At 42.0% G+C, this 24,429-nt stretch overlaps 1 protein-coding gene across 2 annotated transcripts in view; it reads left to right on the top strand.

The window, feature by feature from the left end:
- Positions 1-163: 163 nt before the first annotated feature.
- GSPT1 (G1 to S phase transition 1) overlaps positions 164-24,429 on the top strand; it is a 37,754-nt gene continuing 13,488 nt past the window's right edge. The window contains exons 1-9 of one of the 2 annotated variants that reach the window (XM_032392181.1): positions 164-530; positions 14,040-14,084; positions 14,204-14,245; positions 14,978-15,202; positions 16,227-16,260; positions 18,657-18,734; positions 21,924-22,104; positions 22,733-22,887; positions 23,062-23,202. In XM_032392181.1, the coding sequence (XP_032248072.1) occupies positions 164-530; positions 14,040-14,084; positions 14,204-14,245; positions 14,978-15,202; positions 16,227-16,260; positions 18,657-18,734; positions 21,924-22,104; positions 22,733-22,887; positions 23,062-23,202 (1,268 nt within the window). Of the gene's footprint in view, positions 531-14,039; positions 14,085-14,203; positions 14,246-14,974; positions 15,203-16,226; positions 16,261-18,656; positions 18,735-21,923; positions 22,105-22,732; positions 22,888-23,061; positions 23,203-24,429 lie in introns of both variants that reach the window. The other variant, XM_032392179.1, reaches the window with a different exon arrangement.

Here is a 24,429-nt window from a genome sequence, read left to right as displayed (position 1 = left end):
GGGACTGGAGCCTTCGCCGCGACAACGCCGGGGATTGTGTCGCTAGCCCCCGGCCCCTCTGCCTCGCCGCTTCGCCGGGTCATCGCGGCCTGCTCCTGCCCGGCCCGTCGCCCCCGCCTCCATTTCCCGCCCTCTCTTCACCACACACACGGCCCCCCCGATCATGGATCCGGGCAGTGGCGGTGGTGGCGGCGGCGGCGGCGGGAGCAGCAGCGGCAGCAGCAGCAGCGACTCGGCGCCCGACTGCTGGGACCAGGCGGACATGGAAGCCCCCGGGCCGGGCCCGTGTGGCGGCGGCGGCGGCCCCTTGGCGGCGGCGGCGGCGACGGCGGCGACCGAGGCCCAGCGTGAGCACCTCAGTGCGGCCTTCAGCCGGCAACTCAACGTCAACGCCAAGCCCTTCGTGCCCAACGTCCACGCCGCCGAGTTCGTGCCGTCCTTCCTGCGGGGCCCGGCCCAGCAGCCGCCGCCCCCAGCCGGCGCCGCCACCCCCAACCACGGAGCCGGCAGCGGCGCGGGAGGCCCTCCGGGTAAAGGGCCGGGACGCGCGGGCGGCCTCGGGGCGCGGGAGGAAGCCGGGCTAGGCGAGGGCGGGAGCAGCCGGCCTGGGCCCGGAGCCCACTGGGGCTGGGGGTGGGGTGGGGTGCGGTGGGCTCGAGCGGCGCGCCCCGCGGGGCCGGGTGGCACGTGGAGCGCTGACAGCGGCGCCGGGCGCGGGCAGCCCTGGGTGGGGCGGCCCGGGGCCGGGGAGGCGGCCTGCGCGGGGCGGTGGCGGCGGCGGCGGAGGGCCGGGCGGGGCGGGGGCGGCGTGCGGGGGACACCCGCTGGGCCTGGGGGCCGCCCCTCCCCCGTGGGGGCCGCAGCCACCCCCTGGCAGTGGGGACCGTATGGGACGGAGAGGGGGCCGCGGCAGGTCAGTGCCACGAGGCCTAGAAGTGAGCGCAGATGGAGCCACGAGTGGGTCTGGTGGGCGTTGAGAGATCCGAGGAGTTGGCGAGGACGAATGCTCGAGTTTTCCCTTCACCTTCGGCCGAGCCGAGAGAGCGTCTCTTGCTGCAGTTTCTATTATTGAGACTGTAATTGCGTTTTAAATGTCTGTGACACGGAACCGTCCTGAAGGAATCCCAAGATGCATTGCAGCCTTGTGATCCGGCAGAAACTGTTGGCTATCAATACAAAGATCTCGTTCACCCTTAGCATTTGTAAGCTTGTGAAGTTCACAAAGTGTCAGGAAGTTAGAGTTCCTCACTTCAACGTTAATGTGTTAGGAAGCTACATGGATCTGTGTGCCCTTTTCCTTGAGTGCGACTTGGGCTTTTCTTCTTAGTGACACGTTTGGAATTTTCATTGCGTTAAAATCGTTTACTTTACTCAGGTTGCTTGGAATAACTCGCTCTCTCTGTTACTGTGTCAGGAGTGAGTCTGTTCACACACTTGAGCATTTGTTAGGACTTAGCAGTCGTCATGTTCCATTCTCATCAGCGCTGGTAGGCATTCTTTCTGTGGTTTCAAGTTAAGTTCGGTCTTTAAAAATCTTGCTGTGTTCTGCTTCAGTGATAGCATGCTTTCGGGAACTGACTTATAGGAATGTCAAATCAGAGAACTTTATACCTCCCAGAGACAGGTGCTTGTGTTAGGAACTGTCTGTATTGATTAAAGAGAAAAAGAAAGGAGAAGGTGGAATGTCCTTCCCATTATCTAACCAGGGTATTGGGGACTGGGTCATAGATGTTCCCAACAATTTGTGTGTGAGAATGGGTTGTTGATTTCTCTTTAAAGTTCTAAATTGTGGTATTTCTTAGATAAGTGGACATCATAAAAGTGCTCTGGGAGGTTAGTTTCTTCAGAAATTTTTGCTATAGTTTTCTCTCTAGAGGCAAAAAGAGTTTGAAGAAATACTTTTGCAAAGTGTATATGTGAGTACACAGTTTGGATTTGGTTGTTTTATTGACTGGTATTTTATTTGTATAGGCACTTGATTTTTTCCTTTTGAGTAAGGAAATTCAGTTCTTTTTTTTTTTTTTTTTTTTTTTTTTGCTTAGATCAAGCCATTTTGGCTGCCCAAACTAGTTCATTACCAGCTCCCAAAAGTATCGGTTTCCCCATACTTTATCATGGGTAGATTCCTTTTATCCAGCCATTTTCTTTTTGCCCCCCCCCCCGCCTCCTTTGGGGGCCCCAGCACCCCTTGGGCTACACCTAGAACTCCATTTCCAGCGTATGTAGCCATCAGCCATCAAAAGACAGTCGTCCTTAGAGCAATAGTCAGGAATAATGGTTATTGTTGAGTGGTTAGGCAGTACCTCTTAGGTGGGGGGATTGCTTTTCTCTTCCTGGTATTTGCCAATTTCAGCTTTACTCTTAACCCTTTTCTCTGTGACACTACTAGAAGTGGGAGATGTAAAAGTGTGTGGGGAAATGGTTGTTGGTAAGAAAATTCCCTACATTGTGGTCAGGTTTTTCTTTTTTTATTGGAAACCTATATTGGTGTTACTGATTTTATCAGATGCTTCTACAAAATGCCTGTTAATGTTAAAAAATAATCCTCTGTAGGATGTTTATTTAGAAAAGAATAGGGTGTCTGAGTGGCTTAGTTAAGGTCTGCCTTCAGCTCGGGTCAAGATCCCGGGGTCCTGGGATCGAGCCCCCCCATTGGGCTCCCTGCTCAGCGGGGAGTCTGCTTCTCCCTCTCCCGCTCGCCCTGCTTGTGCTCTCTCTGTCAAATAAATAAAATCTTAAAAAAAAAGAATAGATTTTTGAATTGAGGTCCAGAGTTATGTTGGATTGCATGTTCCAGCCCATTCAGGTCCATAAAATACCACCCTTAGAGCAGGGAACTGTGCTTGGAAGAAGCAGGGAAAAAGTTGGAAGTAGCACTTAGATTGAAATTCACAAAGGGGGAACCATAAGATTTGCAAGGTTTTTTTTATAGTGAGGAAATAGTCAGTAGGGCATGCATGTTTTCTTTTGTTGTTAAGCCATAGCTGAAATTTGTGGTGGGTGTATTTTGAAATTAAATACCAGGAGAGCTCTTGAAGGAGTCTGTCTAGACTAGAGCACCAGAATGAATGACTTGTAAAATGTGTCTATCTAGAATGAGTATCTGTCATTTCTCTCGAAAATTCTCTCCTTTCCCTTCCTTCCTTTTTCCCTCCCTCCCTCCATTCCTTCCTTCCTTCTTCTCTTCTTTTTTTTTGGAAATAGTTTCAGTGGGCCTTGAGCAAGAGGAGGAAGATGCTTTTGCCCAAAGTGTCATTCACCTTACTGGAGGGCTGCTAGTTATGCCTGTTTCTAGCTGTCCCAAGTCAGAACTTGGGATTCAGTGTTGACCTTGAATCCCTTTGAAAATTTAATATAGGTTTCCAAAGGAATGATTAAGTAGAACACATTTAAGTGTAATTAAGTATAATTCATTTAAGTGTAATTCTCTACAGATCCAAGTAAATTAGCTAAGTGATTCTCCTTAAAGTAGAGGTTCTGAAATGAATGAGAATATAAGACAGGGGTTACTTGTACTAGAACTTAACATTTTCTATGATAGAATGTACTTGAAGTTCCACTTTGTACCCGGTTCAGTCTTTTTATTGTTGTTGTTGTTGTTAAATGAGAAACAGATTTAGCAGTGGTGATCAGGGTTACTCGGTGTCTTGGTTTATTTGGGCTGCTGTAACAAAATACTCCAGACTGGGTGGCTTTTAAACAACAGAAATTTATTGCTCACAGTTCTGGAGGCTGGAAGCCCAAGATCAGGGTTCTGGCCTGTTCTGGAGAGAGCCCTCTTCTGGATAGCCAACTGCTGACTTCCCATGTCTTAAGGCAGAAGGAGCAAGGGAGCTCTAAGGGGACCTCTTTTTTTGTTTTTTTTTTTAATAAAGGCAGTAATCCTATTCGTGAGGGCTCCACCCTCATGACCTAGGACCTCCCAAACGCCGCACTGACTTTATCACATTAGGCTTTAGGATTTCGATACAGGAATTATGGGAGACACAAATATTCAGACCATACATAGCACTTGGACTTTTAGAATAGCCGGAGCTTCTAAAATAGTGGTGTAGTGTCCTTTCCACCACCCCACTCTCAACACCTCTCAAAACTCTGCCATTAAAAGCAGTAGAGAGGGACACCTGAGCGGCTCAGTGGGTTAAGCGGCTGTCTTTGGCTCAGGTCATGATCCCAGGGTCCTGGGATCGAGTCCTACGTCGGGCTCCCTGCTTGGTGGGGAGCCTGCTTCTCCGTCTCCCTCTGCCTGCTGCTCGCCTCCTGTGCTCTCTCTCCCTCTCTGACAAATAAATAAATATAATACTAAAAAAAAATAAAAAAATAAAAGCAGTACAGAATAAAACTAGCAGGCCTCAGCAGGCCCTCCAAAGAATTGTCTCCAAAATGTTGCACATTGTGTTGTGAAGCTTGAATTTTATTTTTTATTATTTTTTAATATTTTATTTATTTATTTCAAAGAGAGCAAGAGCGAGAGAGGGAACACAAGCAGGGGGAGTGGGAGAGGGAGAAGCAGGCTTCCCACCAAACAGGGAGCCTGATTCAGGGCTCAATCCCAGGACCCTGGGATCAAGACCCGAGAGCCGAAGGCAGACAGACGCTTAACGACTGAGCCACCCAGGCGCCCCTGAAGCTTGAATTTTAAAGAGAAATGGTCTATATTGTAGTGTTTGGGTTTTGCTGAATGCTAACTTTTAGTGGGGGAGGGATTTTCTTTTTTTTAGTGATTGAGCTATAACTCACTATAAAATTTACCTTTTAGAAGTATACAGTGGTTTTCAGTATATTCACAAAGTTATGCAACCATCAACATTTGGTGAATACTTGTTAATCACTCATCTCTCAAAGGTGACCTCCTCAGAGCCACGGGAGTAGAGAAGATCCAGATTCAAAGTAATAGTTGTTTTGTCCAGCAGGGCCCTTAGACTTTATTTACATTAAACAATACCTGTGGAAACAGAGATAAGTTTAGATAGATAATAGATAAGATTCTTGAGATTTGTTTCTCTTTCTGTAAGACCAAAGGCCTGCAACAACAACTCTACTGTCAAGGATTTTTCAGGCTTCCATGGGACAGTAAGTGAAATAGAGTAAACAGAGGAAATCGGAGAAAAGTATTATTCCTGGAGTGTCATTTCTTTTCCTACCTAATTTTCTGTTCTACCTGGTTATTCCCTTTTATGCCTTGACTTACTCATTATTAGACTGTTAGATTTGGGCTCTTTTTTTTTTTTTTTTAAGATTTTATTTATTTATTTGACAGAGAAAGAGAGAACACAAGCAGGGGGAGTGGCAGAGGGAGAGGGAGAAGCAGACTCTCTGCTGAGCAGCTGAGCAGGGAGCCCATCATGGGGCTGGATCCCAGGACCCTGGGACCACGACCCGGGCCGAAGGCAGATGCCCAACCGACTGAGCCACCCAGGCGCCCCTAGATTTGGGCTCTTATTTCATGATTTTAAAAACTGTTAGAATTTTTGATTGGGAATAAACCCTCTTTGGGGCAGGTTTTATTTAATGTAGTTAGTACATAGCTTTTTGCATTCTTTTGTCCTTTGTTTATTTTTCACCTTTCTGGAATTGTACTGCATGAAAAGACAGCAATTAAAATTTATCATGCGAGTTAGGGAAATGTAGAGGACAGATTTTAAGCCTTGTTTTGCTTGATTTTGTTCCCTGGGGAGGAAATATCCTTTTTTTTTGTTTTAATTAATTAATTTTTTAGAGAGAGAGTGTGGCACACAAGAGGGAGGGGCAGGGGGAGAGAGAATTCCATGCAGACTCTGGAGCCCGACTCAGGACTCGATTTCACACCCTGAGATTACAACCTGAGCCGAAACCAAGAGTTGGATTTTTTTTTTTTTTTTTAAAGATTTTATTTATTTATTTGACAGAGAGAGATAGCAACAGCAGGAACACAAGCAGGGGGAGTGGGAGAGGGAGAAGCAGGCTTCCCGCCGAGCAGGGAGCCCGATGCGGGGCTCGATCCCAGGACCCTGGGATCATGACCTGAGCCGAAGGCAGACGCTCAACGACTGAGGCACCCAGGCGCCCCAAGAGTTGGATATTTAACCAACTCTGCCACCCAGGTGTCCCAGGGAGGAAATGTCTCAGAGTGTTAAAATAGTATTGTCTTGGGGCACCTGGGTGGCTCAGTCGTTGAGCATCTGCCTTCGGCTCAGGTCATGATCCCAGGGTCCTGGGATCGAGCCCCGCATCGGGCTCCCTGCTCGGCGGGAGGCCTGCTTCTCCCTCTCCCGCTCCCCCTGCTTGTGTTGCCTCTCTCGCTGTCTCTGTCTCTCAAAATAAATAAATAAAATCTTTTAAAAAATAAAAATAAAATAGTATTGTCTTCCTGGTTGAAAAGAAAGGAATGAAAGAGATTTGATAACGTTTTGGGGTGAATTAGCAGAATTAGAATGAAATGTTTGGAGATGTGAATCTCTGGCTTTGCTTATATATTGCAATTAAAGAACAAATGTTTTCATGCCTTCAGAACACAGGATGCTGTGCTGGGCCCTTGAAGGGATGCCACCAAGATGATTAAGTTGTGATCCCTCAAGGAGCATAGAAAGGGATGGATCAAATACCCGTTTTACTCTAATGGGAGACCCAAGGTGGTAAGAGGGGCCATACAAAGGGGGTAGAGGGCTTTCAAAGCTGAGAGGAGGAATTGTCCACAGATTTCCTTATGTAAATCATTTCAGTCCTGTCACCGTAATCCTAAAGCTAAAGATCTGTTTTCTGCTAAGTGTTCTTTGTGAATACCTTGGGGTTTTTTTAAATTGAGATCTAATTTATATACACGGTTAACCTTTGTGTTTCCCTATTTTATTAAGTTTGCTAGGAATTTGCTGGAGTAGAGCATTGGTTATCTTTATTACTTGTAGTTGACACACTACGTTACATGAGTTTCAGGTGTAAGAGATAATGGCGCCTCCCGCCACAGGTGTAGCTGCCGGCTGTCAGCACGGCGGAGATTCCCGTACCCTGCTGTGCCTTGGATCCCCGGGAGCATCGACGGCTTTTCTTTCTACATTACTTGTTGTCACTTTCATAGGAGCGGCAGTGAGTTAGTGCAGTTCTAGTGGTGTATCTGTTGGGCATGTTAATTTAGGATTGCGTCATTCTGTTCACAGTTCTTAAAAATCTTTGGGAAGCAAGAATTTGGCCACTAGTTGAAGGTTCTTAATTGTTCTGAGATCCTTAGACTCCTTTTTTAGCTGCAATTGTTGATTCATACCAAAGCTGCTTAAAAGTTTTGTCCTTGTTTTCAGTAGATTTTAACAAAGCATGGCTGGGCTGTAGATGTGTTTGGTTTTTTTTCATAAGTGGCTTTGTTCTGAGGAAACCTAATTACCGTACTCCAAGTTGAACCCGATCCCCAGCATAATTCTACTTTCCAGGTGAGAGAAACGTTTAGTAAGGATTTTCTGAGCATCTTTTATTAGCCTGGCCTGAGAGTGGTGACACCAAATTTCAGACTACATTCTGACTAGGTAATGGTAGGTCACTTCACTTGAAACAAACAAAAAGTGCATACTTGTGAATGTTATTGGGGCAATTTCCTGGTTGACCATTTCTGCAGAACTCCAGTGGGTTACTGTACTACTAAGCGGTCTGTGTCCATCTCCTTTGGGTGGTTGATTTTGGTTGCATATACATATTTTTCTCTTCTCTTTGTACCTTATTGGGGCTGTCCGAAATGGTTTCGGTTGATGAATTTCAAGTATACCTCAAGTTGTTTTTGACGTAGCTGGCATATAAATCATAGATGAATGTTTTAGGGTTGCTTGAAGAATACAGTGGGATTTAACTCTACAGAAAGCCTAATCAAGTTGGTATGTGGCGATGTGTTAGTGATTGAATAAATAGGATTTTGGAATGTGAGGGCTAGAAGTGACCCCAGCAGTAATAACAGTTGCCTCATTTTGGATAAAGAAACTGAAGCCTAGAGATGCTAAGTGAAGGCATAAGGTCACTTGGAGCTTTAATGCCATGGTTGATGCTAGAATCCACATTTGCCAGTTGCTAGTTCAGTGCTCTCTGCACACATCGCTGTTTAATAATGGGAAAAAGAGTGTGCCTAGAGCTGATACTCAACCAGCGCGGGTCTTCTCACTCGGGAATTTGCCTTTCTTATATTTCATTCTTAAATTTTTAGAATTATTATGGGGCTTTGAACTGCTTGTTGTAATCATAAATTTACTGAGCAGTTACCACCATCATTGTTTAATGTGGAATCTTCACAACACTGTCTTGAGGTATAGGTACTGTAAACACATTTTACAGGTAAGAAAATTAAGACTCAGAGAAGCTAAGTAAATTATCAAGGTGAGAGGCGCCTGGGTGTCTCAGTCATTAAGTGTCTGCCTTCGGCTCGGGTCATGATCCCAGGGTCCTGGGATCGAGCCCCACATCGCTCCGCGGGAAGCCTGCTTCTTCTCCCTCTCCCACTTCCCTGCTTGTGTTCCCTCTCTCACTGTGTCTCTCTCTGTCAAATAAATAAATAAAATCTTTAAAAAAAAAGAATTAGCAAGGTGACATCCATGACTAAACAGAGGAGCTAGGATTAGAATCTAGGTCTGATTTCAAAGCTTATTCTAGTAATGGTTACTCTGCTAGCCCTTTCCTTGTGATTTGATATTGAGCGATCTTTTTGGCCAAGATACTTTTTTCAGAGAAGGAGCCCATGAGTGTGTGGGCTATGGCTCTGTCTCCGTGTTCTCTGTCAGTGGGGGCCGAGGAACATCTTCATAAGGAGGCAGTGCTCTAAAGTAATACTTGGAAATTGCTTCTTCATATGTTTTAGGAAACGATGATGTAAAATCATTTTAAACAGCTCTGTTCACTACTGTCTGTGACATCATACCTTTTATTTTTAGAGTGTTAGGTAATTAAAGCAAAACCCTGGACCTTTGTATGTGTTCTGTGGGCTCTTATTTCTGATGTCTGCCTTTACTGTTTTCTGGTTTTGTCTGTGGGAGAAAAATACCTCAGCGTGCAGTTTTGGTGAGACTACGTGGTCACCTGAGTGCTAGAGGTTTTAGTTCCTTACTCAGACTATACTTGAACATTTCTTGGATATTGTTTCTCTGACCCCTTGTTAAAAAGTCAGCACATATGGGTGCTTGGTTGGCTCAGTCGGTTAAATGTCTGCCTTCGGCTCGGGTCATGATCCCAGGGTCCTGGGATCGAGTCCCGCATCGGGCTCCCTGCTCAGCAGAGAGCCTGCTTCTCCCTCTCTCTCTCTCTGCCTGCCTCTCTACCTACTTGTGCTCTCTCTCTCTGTCAAATAAATAAAATCTTAATAAAAAAAAAAAAAAAAGGCCAGCACATAGAAGGTTGTTTTTACTCTGTTGAGCCCTTATGGGAATGTAGTAAACATAAGACTCCTGAGAAAACTGAACCAATAAGACCACAAGGAACCAGCCCTGTGAAAACCAAAAGAAAGCTGAAGGGAATTCAGTAAAATCAGTTGTATGTTTATCCTGTATGGTACGTGCGCTCTGCCAGCCTGTGGGGACTACAAGAGTAGAGAAAAAAGTCTCCATATTTCAGAAAACCACCATCGTTCTGGAAGTCTGTGATCTCCGGGGGAACCAGAACGAAGATCTGTTTGTGTGCCCCTGTAATTGAAGGCAGGGTCCTACCCTAGAGGAGTTCTGAGGAGGGATCATTAGCCTTCGGGTGGTGGGCTGGGTCGGGAGTGTGATAAAAGTGGAAGATCAGGTGTGGCCAGTTTGTACACTTAGGGAGAATGTGTGAGAGCCGCTAGAGCTGGGCCCTTGTGGCTCTTTAATTAATTGAAATTAAGTAAAATTTAAAATTCCATTCCTCAGTTGAGGTACCACCTTTCAAATGCTTAATAGCCACATGTGGCTTAGGACTGTCCTATCACAGCACAGAGAACACGTCCCTCACTGCAGAAACTTGTATTGGGCAGAATTTTGTCACACTGTTTCTCACTTCTGTCCAGTGTAACACACGGTGACTTCTGTGACAGCACTGAAATTGTTTTTATTTTTTTCTTTAATGAGCATACCATTTAGCTAACAAGGCTAAGGAATTTTAGTTAGGGTAGCTGTTTTATATATTGCTGTTTAGTGTGTAAAGAGGATTAAAGATCAGTTTTATATCTAAAGCAGTACAAATTCAAATTGGTTATTTATGAAATATACAGATTAAGCACTTTTCAAGAATTGGCCAGACATTTGTGTTGAAAACACGTAGCTTGAATTAAAACATTTCATTATCTACCACCTGTATGGCCTTGACTAACTTGTGCTATACTGATGGGCTGACAAAGTACGAGTCTCCATGTTGACGTCTTTTGATTCATGATCAGATCTTTCATTTCATTTCAGTGAGTTCCATGCTAAACATGGGCTTGAACTCATGAGCCCTGAGAACAAAGAGTCTCATGCTCTGTCAACTGAGCCAGCCAGGTGCCCCTCCATGATCAGCTCTTTTAAAAATATTTATATTCTTTTTACAAAAATTACAGTGAAATCATGGGGTGCCTGGGTGGCTCAGTTGGTTAAGCGTCTGACTCTTGATTTCCACTCAGGTCACGATCTCAGGGGCGTGAGATCGAGCCCTGTGTTGGGCTCCACGCTCGGTGGGGAGTCAGCTTCTTTCTCTCCCTCTCCTTTTGACCCTCCCCCTGCTCTCTTTCTCAAATAAATAAATGTTTAAAAACAAAAATTACAGTGAAATCCATGTAACATACAATTAACCGTTTTAAAGTAAAAAATTCAGCCAGTGTTGTGCAATCACCACCTCTGTCTAGTTCCAAAACATTTTCAGCACCCTCCCTGCCCCCCGAGAGGAGACCCGTGCCCGTTCAGCAGTTACTTCCCATTCCCTTTGCCTCCTCCCAGCTTCTGGCAACCACCAGCCTGCTTTCTGTCTCTGTGGATTTACCTGTTCTGAACATTTTATATGAGTGGAATTGTACAGCATGTGACCCTTTGTGTCTGGCTTATTTCACCAGGATCAAATTTTCTCTTAACAGTTTTAAGATTCAGATCATCATCGGTGTTAAAGCACAGGCAGTCATACTGACTGACAGTAACATCTTTCACCTCTTGTTTTAAAATTTGTGGTGATATACCCAGTATCACACCTAGTTCGTTAATCTTCCTTTATCAGGAACCAGAGTATTAGTTTCCCTTTTAATTTGGGATATGGCAGGTTACTCATTGATGCAGTCTGATAACTTTCCCACTTAATTAGAATCGTTCGTTTTTTGAATACTTGACAAGGGTGTATTTCTGAACATGGAAATACCATTGGAAAATATGAAACCATAATGTCACTCCTTACTCCTCGGAATGTTTACTAGCTTTTCCTTCACCAGGATATGAACTGTGCAGGACTTAAATCACGGTCATCTGTTTGCTGACCATGAACAAATGACTTTGGGCCCTTGTAGAATTCTGAGCCCGGGCTCCTTAGTGCTAATAAAGTCAGGATATGATATGCATTATGAATAAGACCTGGGTAGAATGAACTGGAAAGTGTTGACTGTGTATGTGTGTGCGTGTAAGAAGACTGGTGTGCAATTAGATTGAGAAGTTTAAAAGAACATCTTGCTATATCTGATTTTTCTGGTTCATTATTGCAGAAATACCAGTTGACAAATGTCGCTAGCCTTGCCATTAGGTTTATAATGTGATCCATGTCTGGATGCATGGAAAGCTTTTTTCCACATTGGGGAAAGTATGGTCAACTTCTTATTTTGGGGCCCTTTAATACCATTAGGTATATATTAAGCACTTAATTGATTTTGGTATTTGACTCTCTCTGTCCCTGTGAGCTTTACAAACTTAAGGCGAACATATCATAAATAGGACATTTTGAAAAATAAAGCCTTGAGCAGATTTTCATTATGGTGCGTTCTGCAGCCACTGAGGTGGTCTGGTGACTGATATCATTATCCTGAGCAGCGCCTTACAGTCTTCTGCATGTGTTGTGTATTTGTAAATCTTAAGAGTTAGTTCTAGAACTGGGTGGTCAGCTATGTGTATTGTTGGGTTTTGTAAAGCTCAGCTGCAGTTTGGGGTATCTTACTGTGTGATCTTTTTCCTGCCTTAAAACACTACGTCATCTCTGACTCAGTGTACTTTTATCGAGTAATTTTTCAGCAGGGGCTGTTTGAAGGAGGGCGAGATGGCGCTTGTCTAACTTGGAAAAGCCCGGTTGGGTCGGGTTTGTCTGAATGTTAGATGGGAGTGATTGCAGTTACGTATTTTCAGGGTGTTTGGAGGGATTGAATGAGTCAGCACATCACGGCTTGTTAAAAATCAGTTGGAGGTAATATGCCCCGACCTCGAGCGCTGTGTGGATTTGTGAGGGCCTCTGTCCAGGCTGGCACACATTTGATCCTCAGTCATGCTGGTTGATAGAGGCGAGTGTGTCCCAGCGCGTTAGGGCGAAGAGACTCACGTGTTGAATATCTGCTTGGTGCCAGGAGTTACTTAATACAAACCAAATGTATTCTCTCATTTAGTTCTCTCAGCGGTCCTGTCAGGTGGGTGGTATGTCATTTCCAGAATTCCAGTGAAGTAGCTGCATCTCACAACCTGAAGTGACAAGCCAGCATTTATAGCAGGAGTCAGCTCAGTGCTAGCCCCTTGCCACTACCCTGTGCTGCCCCCTCCAGCCCGAGGGAGGCATATGAACTTGGCTTTCTCTGAAAATTAAGAAATTTTCCTTCCCACACCCATAAACTTTTCTTTGAAATAGGAAAACAAAAGTATAATTCCTGTTCCCTCCCACACCTCGTTCAAATGATTTTTTAGTTTCTGTTTATATCCTGCTAACCAGGTAGGCTGGGGTCATCTTAGACCTTTCACTCTTCCTTCCTCCTCCTGCCAGATGATGCCTCTGTTATCTTTTCCCTCGACCCCTCCTCTCTAGTTGTACCGCTCACGTGTTCACAGGGAATGCTTGCCTGTAGTGTGATGTTGGTCTTTCTGCCAGTGGTGTTTTTTTTCCCCTCTCTCATTATCTCTTTGCCATGGTAGAGGGACCTTCCCAAGTGACACTCAGCATGTCACTTCTCTTGGAAAAACTTGGTTGCCCTTTACCTTTCAGGAACAGGAAATTACTTTCTTCAACACTTCACATTGTTGAAGACTGGGCCCAAAACTTTGTCTTGACTTACAGGTGATTCTACGAAGTGATTTTAAATATGAGCTTTGCAGTTATGAATTCATTATTTATTATTTGGTGTGCAGGATTCAGGTGACTTCAAATTCTTTGATACCTTTTGCTTCTTGGAGATTTTTTTGAAGCAAGGGCACTTTCATATTGGGATATCATTTAGGTTTATCAGATATAAAAAATAAATTTACATATTTGGGTATCAGTATATATTTCTCATACCTCTCTTCCAGGGATGTCATATGTAGATTTGCAGTGTGGCAGCTGTGGAAACTGGATTGTTGCTTGATCTTAGAAGTCTAATTTAGGGCAAAACTGGCGTCATTGTAATCACCATTTCTGACACGTTGTAAGGGATCCTTTGCATTTCAAGGACTTTGTGTGAATGTCCTTTTTATTTTATTGGTATCAGATAGAATTTATTCAAGGATCTTAGTAATAATATGTGATTATGGAATTTTAAAAAGAGCTAATCATAGCTTTCTTGGCCACCTGGAGCTAGCAAGAGAGAATCTAGAGAAGTAATGTGTATTTGTTGAGCAAAATCTTAATAATTTGATCTGCACTGGGCCGCAGATTACTTTTATAATACCTTTGAAGGAAAAATTTTATGAAGCAAATTAAGAGAATAAGCATATCTTTATGAATACATTTCAATTACTGAAAATATGGTAAAAATCTGCTGTAATCAGTAGATGTTTAAAAAGATTTTTTAAACAGACTTCTAATTTGAACACCTGAGTTAGTTGCTGTTGGTCTAAATTACTGAGGTTTTTGTTGGGCTATTGAAATTCTATTTTTACCGTATTTTAAAAGATAGATGAAAATGGATGTATGGGACTTAATTTTTAATAGGACTTATTTCTATTATACAGCACCTGTGGAATCTTCTCAAGACGAACAGTCATTGTTGTGTGAAGGTAATTTTCTATGATATGATCCTTTGAATGTCTAATTGAGAAAACATTAAGTTGTCTATGGTGTGTGAAGCCTGGATATTGTTTTGTAAATATATATTATATCTCAATTTCTTGTCTAGGTTCAAATTCAGCTGTTAGCATGGAACTTTCAGAACCTGTTGGTAAGAAAATTTCTGACCATATTAATACAGTAATATGAAACCCTTTCAGGATATAAGGTGCAAATGTAAGTGTCATGGTTATTGTAATGCCTGCATTTAAAACTGACTTTGAGTCTTTTCTGTGGGACTTAGAAAGCAGACCTGGTTGGACATGAGCGCTGCCATGATACACTGAATGGCTGCAGATGTGAAAGCTGAGTGGAAGAGCGCTAAAGGCAGTTGAAGGACTTGTGCTTGTTCGATGTCGTTTGTGAAAAATTTCCTTCCTTTTTGCAACTTTCTTACTCTTAAGGGTGTCAGATTCCCCATGTCTTTGATAAAGTTGATACCACATGACTTGCAGAGGGAAGAGCAAAGATGTTGTAAATCCGAGTTCTGATTGTCAACTTTCCCGTTTTCCCTGTGTCAGGACATCCTGACGCTGGAATAACTGGGCTGTTAGGAATGGTACATCTCCTGTTTACATTTTGTCTGTCCTTATGGAAGTGAAGCTTTGTTAAAATAGCAATCTCTCATAGTCTCTGAGTCAGCTCTGATGTCCGCAGTGGGGCCAGCTTGAAAGCTGTCATCCATTTCTGTTGTGAAAGAGATTTTCCTGCTTATGTTTCACTAGATTGTTAGGAAATAGAACTAAATATGCAAAGTTCTATTTGTTGTTTGAAGGCATCTGTGTTTTACAGTACAGATTGTAAGTCTTTTTCGGAATCTAAGTTAAATGTCTTATTTCAGTAGAAAATGGGGAGACAGAAATGTCCCCAGAAGAATCATGGGAACACAAAGAAGAAATAAGTGAAGCAGAGTTAGGGGGTGGTTCCTTGGGAGACGGAAGACCCCCAGAGGAGAACGCCCAAGAAATGATGGAGGAGGAAGAGGAAATACCAAAACCTAAATCTGTGGTCGCACCCCCTGGGGCTCCTAAAAAAGAACATGTAAATGTGGTATTCATTGGGCATGTAGGTAAGTTACACTCCTAGCAGTGAAGCAGTGACCGGTCATTAGCTACATCAAACAGCTACTTGGAGAGGTTTAGTGAAACTGAACTGAATTACTCTGAAATGTTTTGATATTTCACTTGATAGATTTTTTTAGCTGGCAAAGCATTGCCAACTAAGCAACAACATTGCTTTGTTGGACATACAAATAATTTTGTAATGTCATGGAAGCTGGAAGAAAATAAGCTTCAGTATATTTGTATATGTTATGCACAGTTGGTTTATAGACCCCCCGATGGTGGCTAAGCATATTATGACATCTATTAGTTAATATTCTAGAAAACGTGCCTGTTGTTTTGTGTGAACTTCAGTTAATTTGTTAATTTTATGGGTTTCATCTAACCTAGATAGTTTTAATTTTGTGTGACAAAGGAAATTAATAATTTGGAGTGACTTCTGGATGCTTGTGAGGTTACTGGTTTAGCACAAAACAAAACCCTATTTAATTTACTCAGATATTCCCTGACCATCTGACTTAGCCCCAAAATCATGAGAAGAAAATACAGAATCATGTGTCCTTTTTTCCTTCCCTTTATCTCTGCCTTCTCCTGAATATAATGCTACACCGTACTACTTCTTTTAGTAGCAAGAACTCCTTTGAAATTTGTAAAGGGACACCTATATTTGCTAAAATTAGTGAAAGGTAGACTACCTAAATGTAGTTCACAGCTCTTTGGCTGCTTTTGCTGTCCCCTGAGATTCCCCTTGGGTAATTTATATTCTGTTGCTGCTGTGCTCTTAGCTGTGCTCTTAGCTGAAGGTCAGAGAGCAGTCTGTTCAAACATTCTTCTTTATCAGTAAAGTAGTTCTAAATTCTTGATCAGTATAAGTCATTGTTGAGCGGCAAGGGGTCTTGGCAGCTTCTTTTGCAACTGAAATTATGTAATTATCTATGCTAATTGGTAATGGCGTTAGCACATATAGCGGTTTTTTGTTGTTTTTTTTTACGCCTGTGGTTTGCATATTATTGATGTTGTTGTTACTTTTAGATGCTGGCAAGTCAACCATAGGAGGACAAATAATGTAAGTCTGTATTTTTTGTTAAATAATAGAGTTAACTTGATTGAATGAATTTTGGGCATTGTAAACATACAATCATACAAAGGAGATAAAACAGGTCACCTGAAAAAGTTATGAAGACATTACCTGTAAGGAAAGCTGATGTTAAGAAGGAATTTTTGCAGTGTGATCATTGTTAGTATTTTTTGATGGATTTTAGGCATTCCCTAGAATTCTTTGGTTACCACTGTCAGGCTCTTCTGGAACATTAACTAAATGTATTTCTGAAAGCTGTATTTTAGATTTTTTTTTTTTATAAACGCTAATATAGAACCCTAGATTGTAGGAAATCTTAGTTTGCTTTGAATATAGTTTTCTTAGGAATAATGAAAACCAGCACATGAATCTGGTACTTGGCAGGGAGGGAACTCCTTATTCCTGATTCATCAACTCTTTAAATCCTAGGTGGATTCATCAAAGACAGGTAGTCTGCTAGCATACTGAGATAATTTGTTATCATAATTTTTTATCATATATAGAAGCTATCTAAGTATGAAAACACCATGGTTGATCTTTAGCAGTGTATTCTAGTATTGAAAAAATTTTTTTAAATTAGAAGTTCTTATAATTTGGAGGCACCTGGCTGGCCCAGTTGGTAGAACATGTGACTCTTGGTTTCAGGGTTGTGAGTTCAAGCCCCACATTGGGGATAGAAATTATTTTTTTTAGGTTTTACAATTTTAATCCCTCCTGAATTAGATCCATTTCTTTAAACTGTATCATCAGAGGATCTAGAGGGCATATCTTCATTGTCTTGCCTTGTAATCTTAGTTGGTAATCTTCCCAGTTACTTCTGAAAATTCTACAACAGACCTTAAAATAAGCTTTTAAATAGGGATCCTTAACTAAGGCTCTATGGCTGGAAGTGTTGGGCCCATATGATTTTGTGTTTTAGGAGAATGTATGCTTTTTGCTTATGGGCTGTAATTTTCATGGGCATTCACTAGGATTCTTTGCTCAACTGGCTAGGGGCATGCACTGTAGATGACTCTGCAGAGAACCCACAGAGAGGAAAGCTTGAACAGGAAGGCTTTGATTTGGATTGTCAAGGGAAGCAGTTCAGTATTCCTAAGGAATTGTTTTAAAATTATAATCTTTGATAATTTTTTAAAAATATTAAATATTGAAATGTATTAATAAGATTTAATTGCCTGGCCAACACTGTTGGACAACATTTCTTTTATATAGTATTTATATTTGTCCCTTAAAAAAATCTTATTCTGGGGGCTTCTGGGTGGCTCAGTCAGTTGAGCATTTGACTCTTGGTTCCAGCTTAAGTCATGATCTCAGGGTCGTGAGATCGAGTGTGGGGCTCTGCACTCATCAGGGAGTCTGCTTCTATCTCTCTCCCCTTCTCCCTCCTCCCTGCCCCACCCCTGCTCACATTTGCACTCTCTCTTTAAAATAAATAAATTTTTTTTTAAAGATTTTATTTATTTATTTGACAGAGAAAGACACAGCGAGAGAGGGAACACAAGCAGGGGGAGTGGGAGAGGGAGAAGCAGGCTTTCCCGCTGAACAGGGAGCCCGATGCGGGGCTCGATCCCAGGACCCTGGGATCATGACCTGAGCCGAAGGCAGATGCTTAACGACTGAGCCACCCAGGCGCCCCTAAAATAAATAACTTTTTTTAAAATTTTATTTTGAAATAATTTTAGACTTACAGAAAGGTTACAAAAATAGTACAGAGTTCCTGTATACCTTTCAGCCGTCCCTAGCGTTAACATATTAAATAGCCATAGTATAGTCCTCAAAACTAAGAGGTTAGTATTGGTACAGTACTGTTAACTAAACTGTGGCTCTTACTTGAATTTCACCAGTTCTCCATGAATGTCATTTTTCAGTTCCAGAATTCCACGTTGCATTTAGTTGTTCCATCTTAGCCTCCTCTACCTTGTGACGTTGCCTCAGTCTCATCTTCCACGACTTTGCTTAATTTGAAGAGTGCTATTTAGGATATTCTTCAGTTGGGGTTCGACTGAGGTTTTGCACAGTTAGATTGAGTAACATTGTACATTCGGGCAAGACTATGACACGGACATCCCATCAGGGCTACCTCATGTCAGTTCTCGATGTGTTCTCTTTACTGCTGGTGCTATTAGCCAGGATTACTTGGTTATCGTGTTGTCTGCCAGGATTCCCCATGGTAGATTTACTATTTTTCCCCTTTATCTGCGGGGAGAGAATTTGAGACCATGTAAATATCTTTTCCTCTGAAACTTTCCATGATTTCAGCATCCATCAGTGGTTCCTTTATTTTAAAATAGCTGTTTTCTGGAGTTGAAATTCCCCTAAAGGGCTTCTTAATTTCACTGAATAATTTGTAATTAAGTGTTTACTTCTTTTTTCTTTGTTTTCAGGTATTTGACTGGAATGGTTGACAAAAGGACACTTGAGAAATATGAAAGAGAAGCTAAAGAGAAAAACAGAGAAACTTGGTATAGTAAACTTTTATGGCACTATAAATGACTTTTAAGGAAGCACTGGCTACTTAATGCTGTTGTAGTCTACTTAGATAGACATGCATGAGGTCTGAGGTGATGTCATAACAAAGAAAAAATTTCCTTTCCCCTCACACTACAAAGTAGACCAGCTTCTGATGACTTGATGACTTCAGAACTTGCCCAGGGAATGTTTGGGAACATCCAGACATCTAGTAATGGAGTTGTTGGATAAGTTCTAAACCATTCATTTCATAGGGTCATTACCTAACCACTAAAAAATTGCCTTTCTAGAATCTATTTATTTATTTTTAAAGATTTCATTTATTTGTCAGAGAGAGACTTTGTGCGCGCACAAGCAGGGGGAGAAGCAGGCTCCTTGGGAAGGAGCCTGATGCGGGACTTGATCCCAGGACCCTGGGATCATGACCTGAGCCGAAGGCAGACACCTAACTGACTGAGCCACCCAGGCACCCCGCATTTCTAGAGTTTATAATAACCAGAAGTAGAACTTAAGTTATAGTGGAATTTGAGGAGAAAGCAGGTGACATGATAGTACTTAGGATATGATCATTAATGATGTAAATAAACACAGGAAAGATAAAAAGAATGGACAGAATTATTGACAGTGGGTTGCCTTTGAGTGGTGAGAGAAGGGGTCAATTTCTTTTTCTTTCTAATCTTTTTTTTAAAGTTAAGATTTGACTGGGACATTCATGGTTTTTGTTTTGTTGTTGTTTTTAAATTGTATTCCTCTGTATTAAGGGAAAAGATCAACAATGTTATACTAAAAAAATGGATTACATACTATTTAATACAGATGATGAGGTCATCTAAATTAACACCTACTATTCTAGATGGTTTGAACTTACATAAAGCATTTTCATATGGCAAAGAAATACTGAAATAATTTTTAGCAGGTAACCCTTCCTCCCAAATGGTGGTTACTGGCTTTCACTTTTGAAAAATATCCTTAGATAGCCATTATTTGAATTATACTTTGTGCCAGATGATTATAAAAGCTCACAGTCGTATTGGCATTGGTACAAAGTGGTCTTTCTGTGTATGTCGTCAGCTTCTTTTCATAAATACAGTTTGCTTACAGAATATATACAGGTTTGGGGTGCTTGGGTGGCTCAGTCGGTTGAGTGTCTGCTGTCAGCACGGGTCATGATCCTGGAGTCCCAGGATCGAGCCCCACCTCAGGCTCCCTGCTTAGCAGGGAGTTTGTGTCTCCTTCTGCCCTTCCTCCTGCTCATGCTCTCTCTCTCTGTATCTCTGAAATAAATAAATACATAAAAATCTTTAAAAAAAAAAAAAAAGAATATATACAGGGTTGAGGTACCTGGGTGGCTCAGTCAGTTGAGTGTCCGACTTTTTTTTAAAGATTTTATTTATTTGACACAGAGAGAGAGAGAGAGCGCCCGTGCTTGCAAGGACATGCAGGGGGGAGTGCAAGCAGAGGGAGAGGGAGAAGCAGACTCCCTGCCGAGCAAGGGAGCACTATGCAGAAGTGATCCCAGCACCTTGGGATCATGACCTGAGCTGAAGGCAGACGTTGTTTTTGTTTTTAAAGATTTTATTTATTTATTTGACAGAGACACAGCGAGAGAGGGAACACAGGCAGGGGGAGTGGGAGAGGGAGCAGCAGGCTTCCCGAGGAGCAGGGAGCCCGATGCGGGGCTCGATCCCAGGACCCTGGGATCATGACCTGAGCCGAAGGCAGATGCTTAACGACTGAGCCACCCAGGCGCCCCCATGACTGAGCCACCCAGACGCCCCCTGAAGGCAGACGTTTAACTGACTGAGCCACCCAGGTGCCCCAGAGTGTCTGATTCTTGATCTCATCTCAGGTCTTGCTCTCAGGGTTGTGAGTTCAAGCCTTCCGTTGGGCTCCATGCCTAGTAAGGAGCCTCATATACATACATACACACACACAGAATTTCCCTGCTATCCAAGAGCAAAGCATTCCTTTGAAACTTTTGTAAACCAAAATGGCATAAAGCAAAGAAGCAATCGTCATTAATTTATATGGAAAAATTTTTGAGCATTCCCAGACCCAGAGAATAGTCTCTCTTAGGCTTTTCTGATACCTTAGGGCTCATCTTGCTAACGGATGCACCAAATAAATGGAGGTAAAGCATAGATGCTCACCGACACAGTTCAAAGTGACGGTGGCTCGATGCAGACGCTGCGCCTAGGGAAAGCTGGAAGGGCTTGAGGGCGTCACTGTCGCCACTCAGCACTGGCTCTGTGACAGCTCGTTGCAGAACAAACACTAAACATACTAAACACTCCCCAACTCTCAGTTTCAGCTCAGGTCATGATCTCAGGGTCCTGGGATTGAGCCCTGCATCCAGCTCTGCACTCAGTGGGGGGACTGCTTCAGGTTCTCTCCGTCTTCACCCTGCCCCTCCCCCTGTTTGTGCGCTCACTCTCTCTCAATAAAATAAATAGATAAAATCTTTAAAAAAACACCAAAAAATCCTCTTCAGCTATCTTTCAGTTAGCAAAAACAGATACTAATGTAGGTATTTATTTGTTTATTTATTTTTAATTTTTAAATTTTTTCTGACATAGGTCTTTTGTAAAAGCGAAGTGGCATAACATGAACTTTAAAAAATCAGGGGATGCCTGTAATTGACTGGATATTTGTAAAAGCTCCAAGTGTTTGAATCACAGTAATACAAATTTTATTCTCTTGATTTTCATTTCTATCCAGTTCTACTCGTGATTTTTTTTAAAGATTTTTTTTTTTAAATTTTTAAATAATCTTTGCACCCAACATGGGGCTCAAACTCACAACCCCAAGATCAAGAGTTGCATGCTCCACTGACTGAGCCAACTGTCCTGTTCATGATTTATCATTATTTTTTTTAAGATTTTATTTATTTAATTGACAGAAAGCAAGCACAAGCAGGGGGTAGGAGCACAGGGAGAGGAGAATCAGACTCCCCGCTGAGCAGGGAGCCCGACATGGGGCTCGATCCCAGGACCTCGGGACCATGACCTGAGCTGAAGACAGATGCCTAACCAACTGAGCCACCCAGGCGCCCCTGTCCTGTTCATGATTTAAATGTATGCTGGACATAAAGCTGGATGTCATCATTACACCTTTAATGGTAGAAGAATATCTTAAAACCTTATGTTCTTAGCAATATTAACTTTATTTTAAACTTATTTCAGGTATTTATCTTGGGCCTTAGATACAAATCAGGAAGAACGAGACAAGGGTAAAACAGTAGAAGTGGGCCGTGCCTATTTTGAAACAGAAAAGAAGCATTTCACAATTCTGGATGCCCCTGGCCACAAGAGTTTTGTTCCAAATATGATAGGTGGTGCTTCTCAAGCTGATTTGGCTGTATTGGTAAGTAAGATCTTTCCAATTCACCTGTGTATTTGTTAGCAGCCCCGCTTCAATGTTAAGTATTTGAGTTTATCCTCTAAAAGCTAAAATTGAGGTTGCAGTGAGCTATAATATACAGTCGCAAATTTCATTTTTGTCTCATCCATCTGCTCAAGAAATCTTTATAATTGGATTCACTTAGGAAAACATCTTTCATCTTTTCTCTATACCGGTGCTATTACCTATGACCATGTCAGAACTTAGTGTCTACTAAATGCCAAGCTTGGTCCACTTTGTACATACCACATGTGCTGTGGTACAAAGCTGAGTAAGAAATGATTTTTTCTCAAGGTCTCAGTCATTTTGCAGGGTTGTTTTTGTTTGCTTTGTCACTATACCAGCACTGAATCACATACATGTTTGAATTGCAAAATATAAAGGCATACTAGGTTTTGGAACATTGGGGGGATCAGAAGAAACATTTACCAAAATCTTAAGCCGTTTAGACATTGTGACATTCAAAAGCATGCAGGTTATTTACTTTTATTTTCTTGCAAAAAGCTTCTGATAAAACTGAAAGGAAAGCTGTTTAACTGCTCAAGAGGTATACCTGAGTACATAAGAATAAACTGTGGATTTCTTGGAATAGGTCATCTCTGCAAGGAAGGGAGAGTTTGAAACTGGATTTGAAAAGGGCGGACAGACGAGAGAACATGCAATGTTGGCAAAGACAGCAGGTGTGAAGCACTTGATTGTGCTTATTAATAAGATGGATGATCCAACGGTCAATTGGAGCAATGAGAGGTGAGCTTTGCCGTCATACTAGTTTTTACAGGCTTGGGAGCGGAATAAAAGATGGTTTTGCTACCCTATGCTTTTTTTCCCCCTGGGGTTTTTCTGAAACCTTAATTTGTTTAATAATGAGACTAGAGTTCACTTGATTTATATTACAATTGAGTTACTTATAAATATTCATAGATATGAAGAATGTAAAGAGAAACTAGTGCCATTTTTGAAAAAAGTTGGCTTCAATCCCAAAAAGGACATTCACTTTATGCCCTGCTCAGGACTGACTGGAGCAAATCTTAAAGAGCAATCAGATTTCTGTCCTTGGTACACGTAAGTAACCTTTTCTTCCTTTTAGAAAAACTTTATGTCTTTGTTAGTCATTTTTGAAAACACAGACTGTAAGTAACTGTGGCTTTAAAAATACCATGACCGTCGCTCATTTTTTAATTGGGTTGTCTTCTTGTTACTCTCTTTTCACTTTCTTGATGGTATCCTTTGAGGCACAAGAGGTTTTAATTTTGATGAATTCCGTTTATTTTTCTTTTGTTGGTTGTGCTTTCGGTGTCGTACCTAGGAAAACATTGCCTAATTCGGTCATGAAGACGTAGCCATATTATTTTCTTCTAAGGTTGTTATAGTTTTAGCTCTTACATTTAGATGTGTATTTCATTTTGAAAGAATATCTTAAAAACTTTTTTTTGTTAGGTAAAGTTTTTTTCTTTTTCCTTTTTTTTTTTTTTTTTAAGATTTTTTAAATTCATTTGTCAGAGAGACAGAGATACAGAGCAGTCTTGATTACTATAGCTTTGTGAGTTTTCAAATTGGGAAGTGTGAGTCTTTAAATTTTGTTCTTTTTTTCCAAGATTGTTTTGGCTATTCTGGGTCCCTTGAATTTCCGTTATGAACATTAGGATCAGCTTGTCAATTTGTGCCAAAAGGCAGCTGGGATTTTAATGGGGATTGTACTGAATCCATAGATGAATTTGGGGAGCATTGCTATCTTGGCAGTAGTAAACCTCCCAGTTCATGTACTGTAGTTTTAAAGGGGAAATTATTTTATAGAATTCTGATTTGAGAGCTGGAAAAGTCCATAAGAATTAAGTAATAGAATATAGTCATTTTAGGGACACTTGGGTGGCTTAGTTGGTTAAGGGTCTCGACTCTTGACTTCGGCTCAGGTTATGATCTCAAGGTTGTGAGATGGGACTCATATTGTGCGTGGAGTGGAGCCTGCTTAAGATGCCCTCTCTCCTTCTCCCCCTCCGCTCACTCTCCAAAAAAAATATAGGCCATTTGCTATAAAATATTTTTCTTTCCTTTTTTTTTTTTAAGATTTTATTTATTTATTTATTTGACAGAGAGAGACACAGCGAGAGAGGAAACACAAGCAAGGGGAGTGGGAGAGGGAGAAGCAGGCCTCCCGCGGAGCAGGGAGCCTGACGCTGGGCTCCATCCCAGGACCCTGGGACCATGACCTGAGCCGAAGGCAGACGCTTAAACGACTGAGCCACCCAGGCGCCCCTAAACTGTTTTTCTCAATCTTAATAAACTAAATTT

The sequence above is a fragment of the Phoca vitulina genome, unplaced genomic scaffold, assembly GCF_004348235.1.
Source record: "Phoca vitulina isolate PV1807 unplaced genomic scaffold, GSC_HSeal_1.0 scaffold66, whole genome shotgun sequence".
Taxonomy (NCBI): domain Eukaryota; kingdom Metazoa; phylum Chordata; class Mammalia; order Carnivora; family Phocidae; genus Phoca; species Phoca vitulina.
The sequence above is the reverse complement of the archived record's forward strand: the minus strand, read 5'-3'. Positions and strand labels throughout refer to the sequence as shown.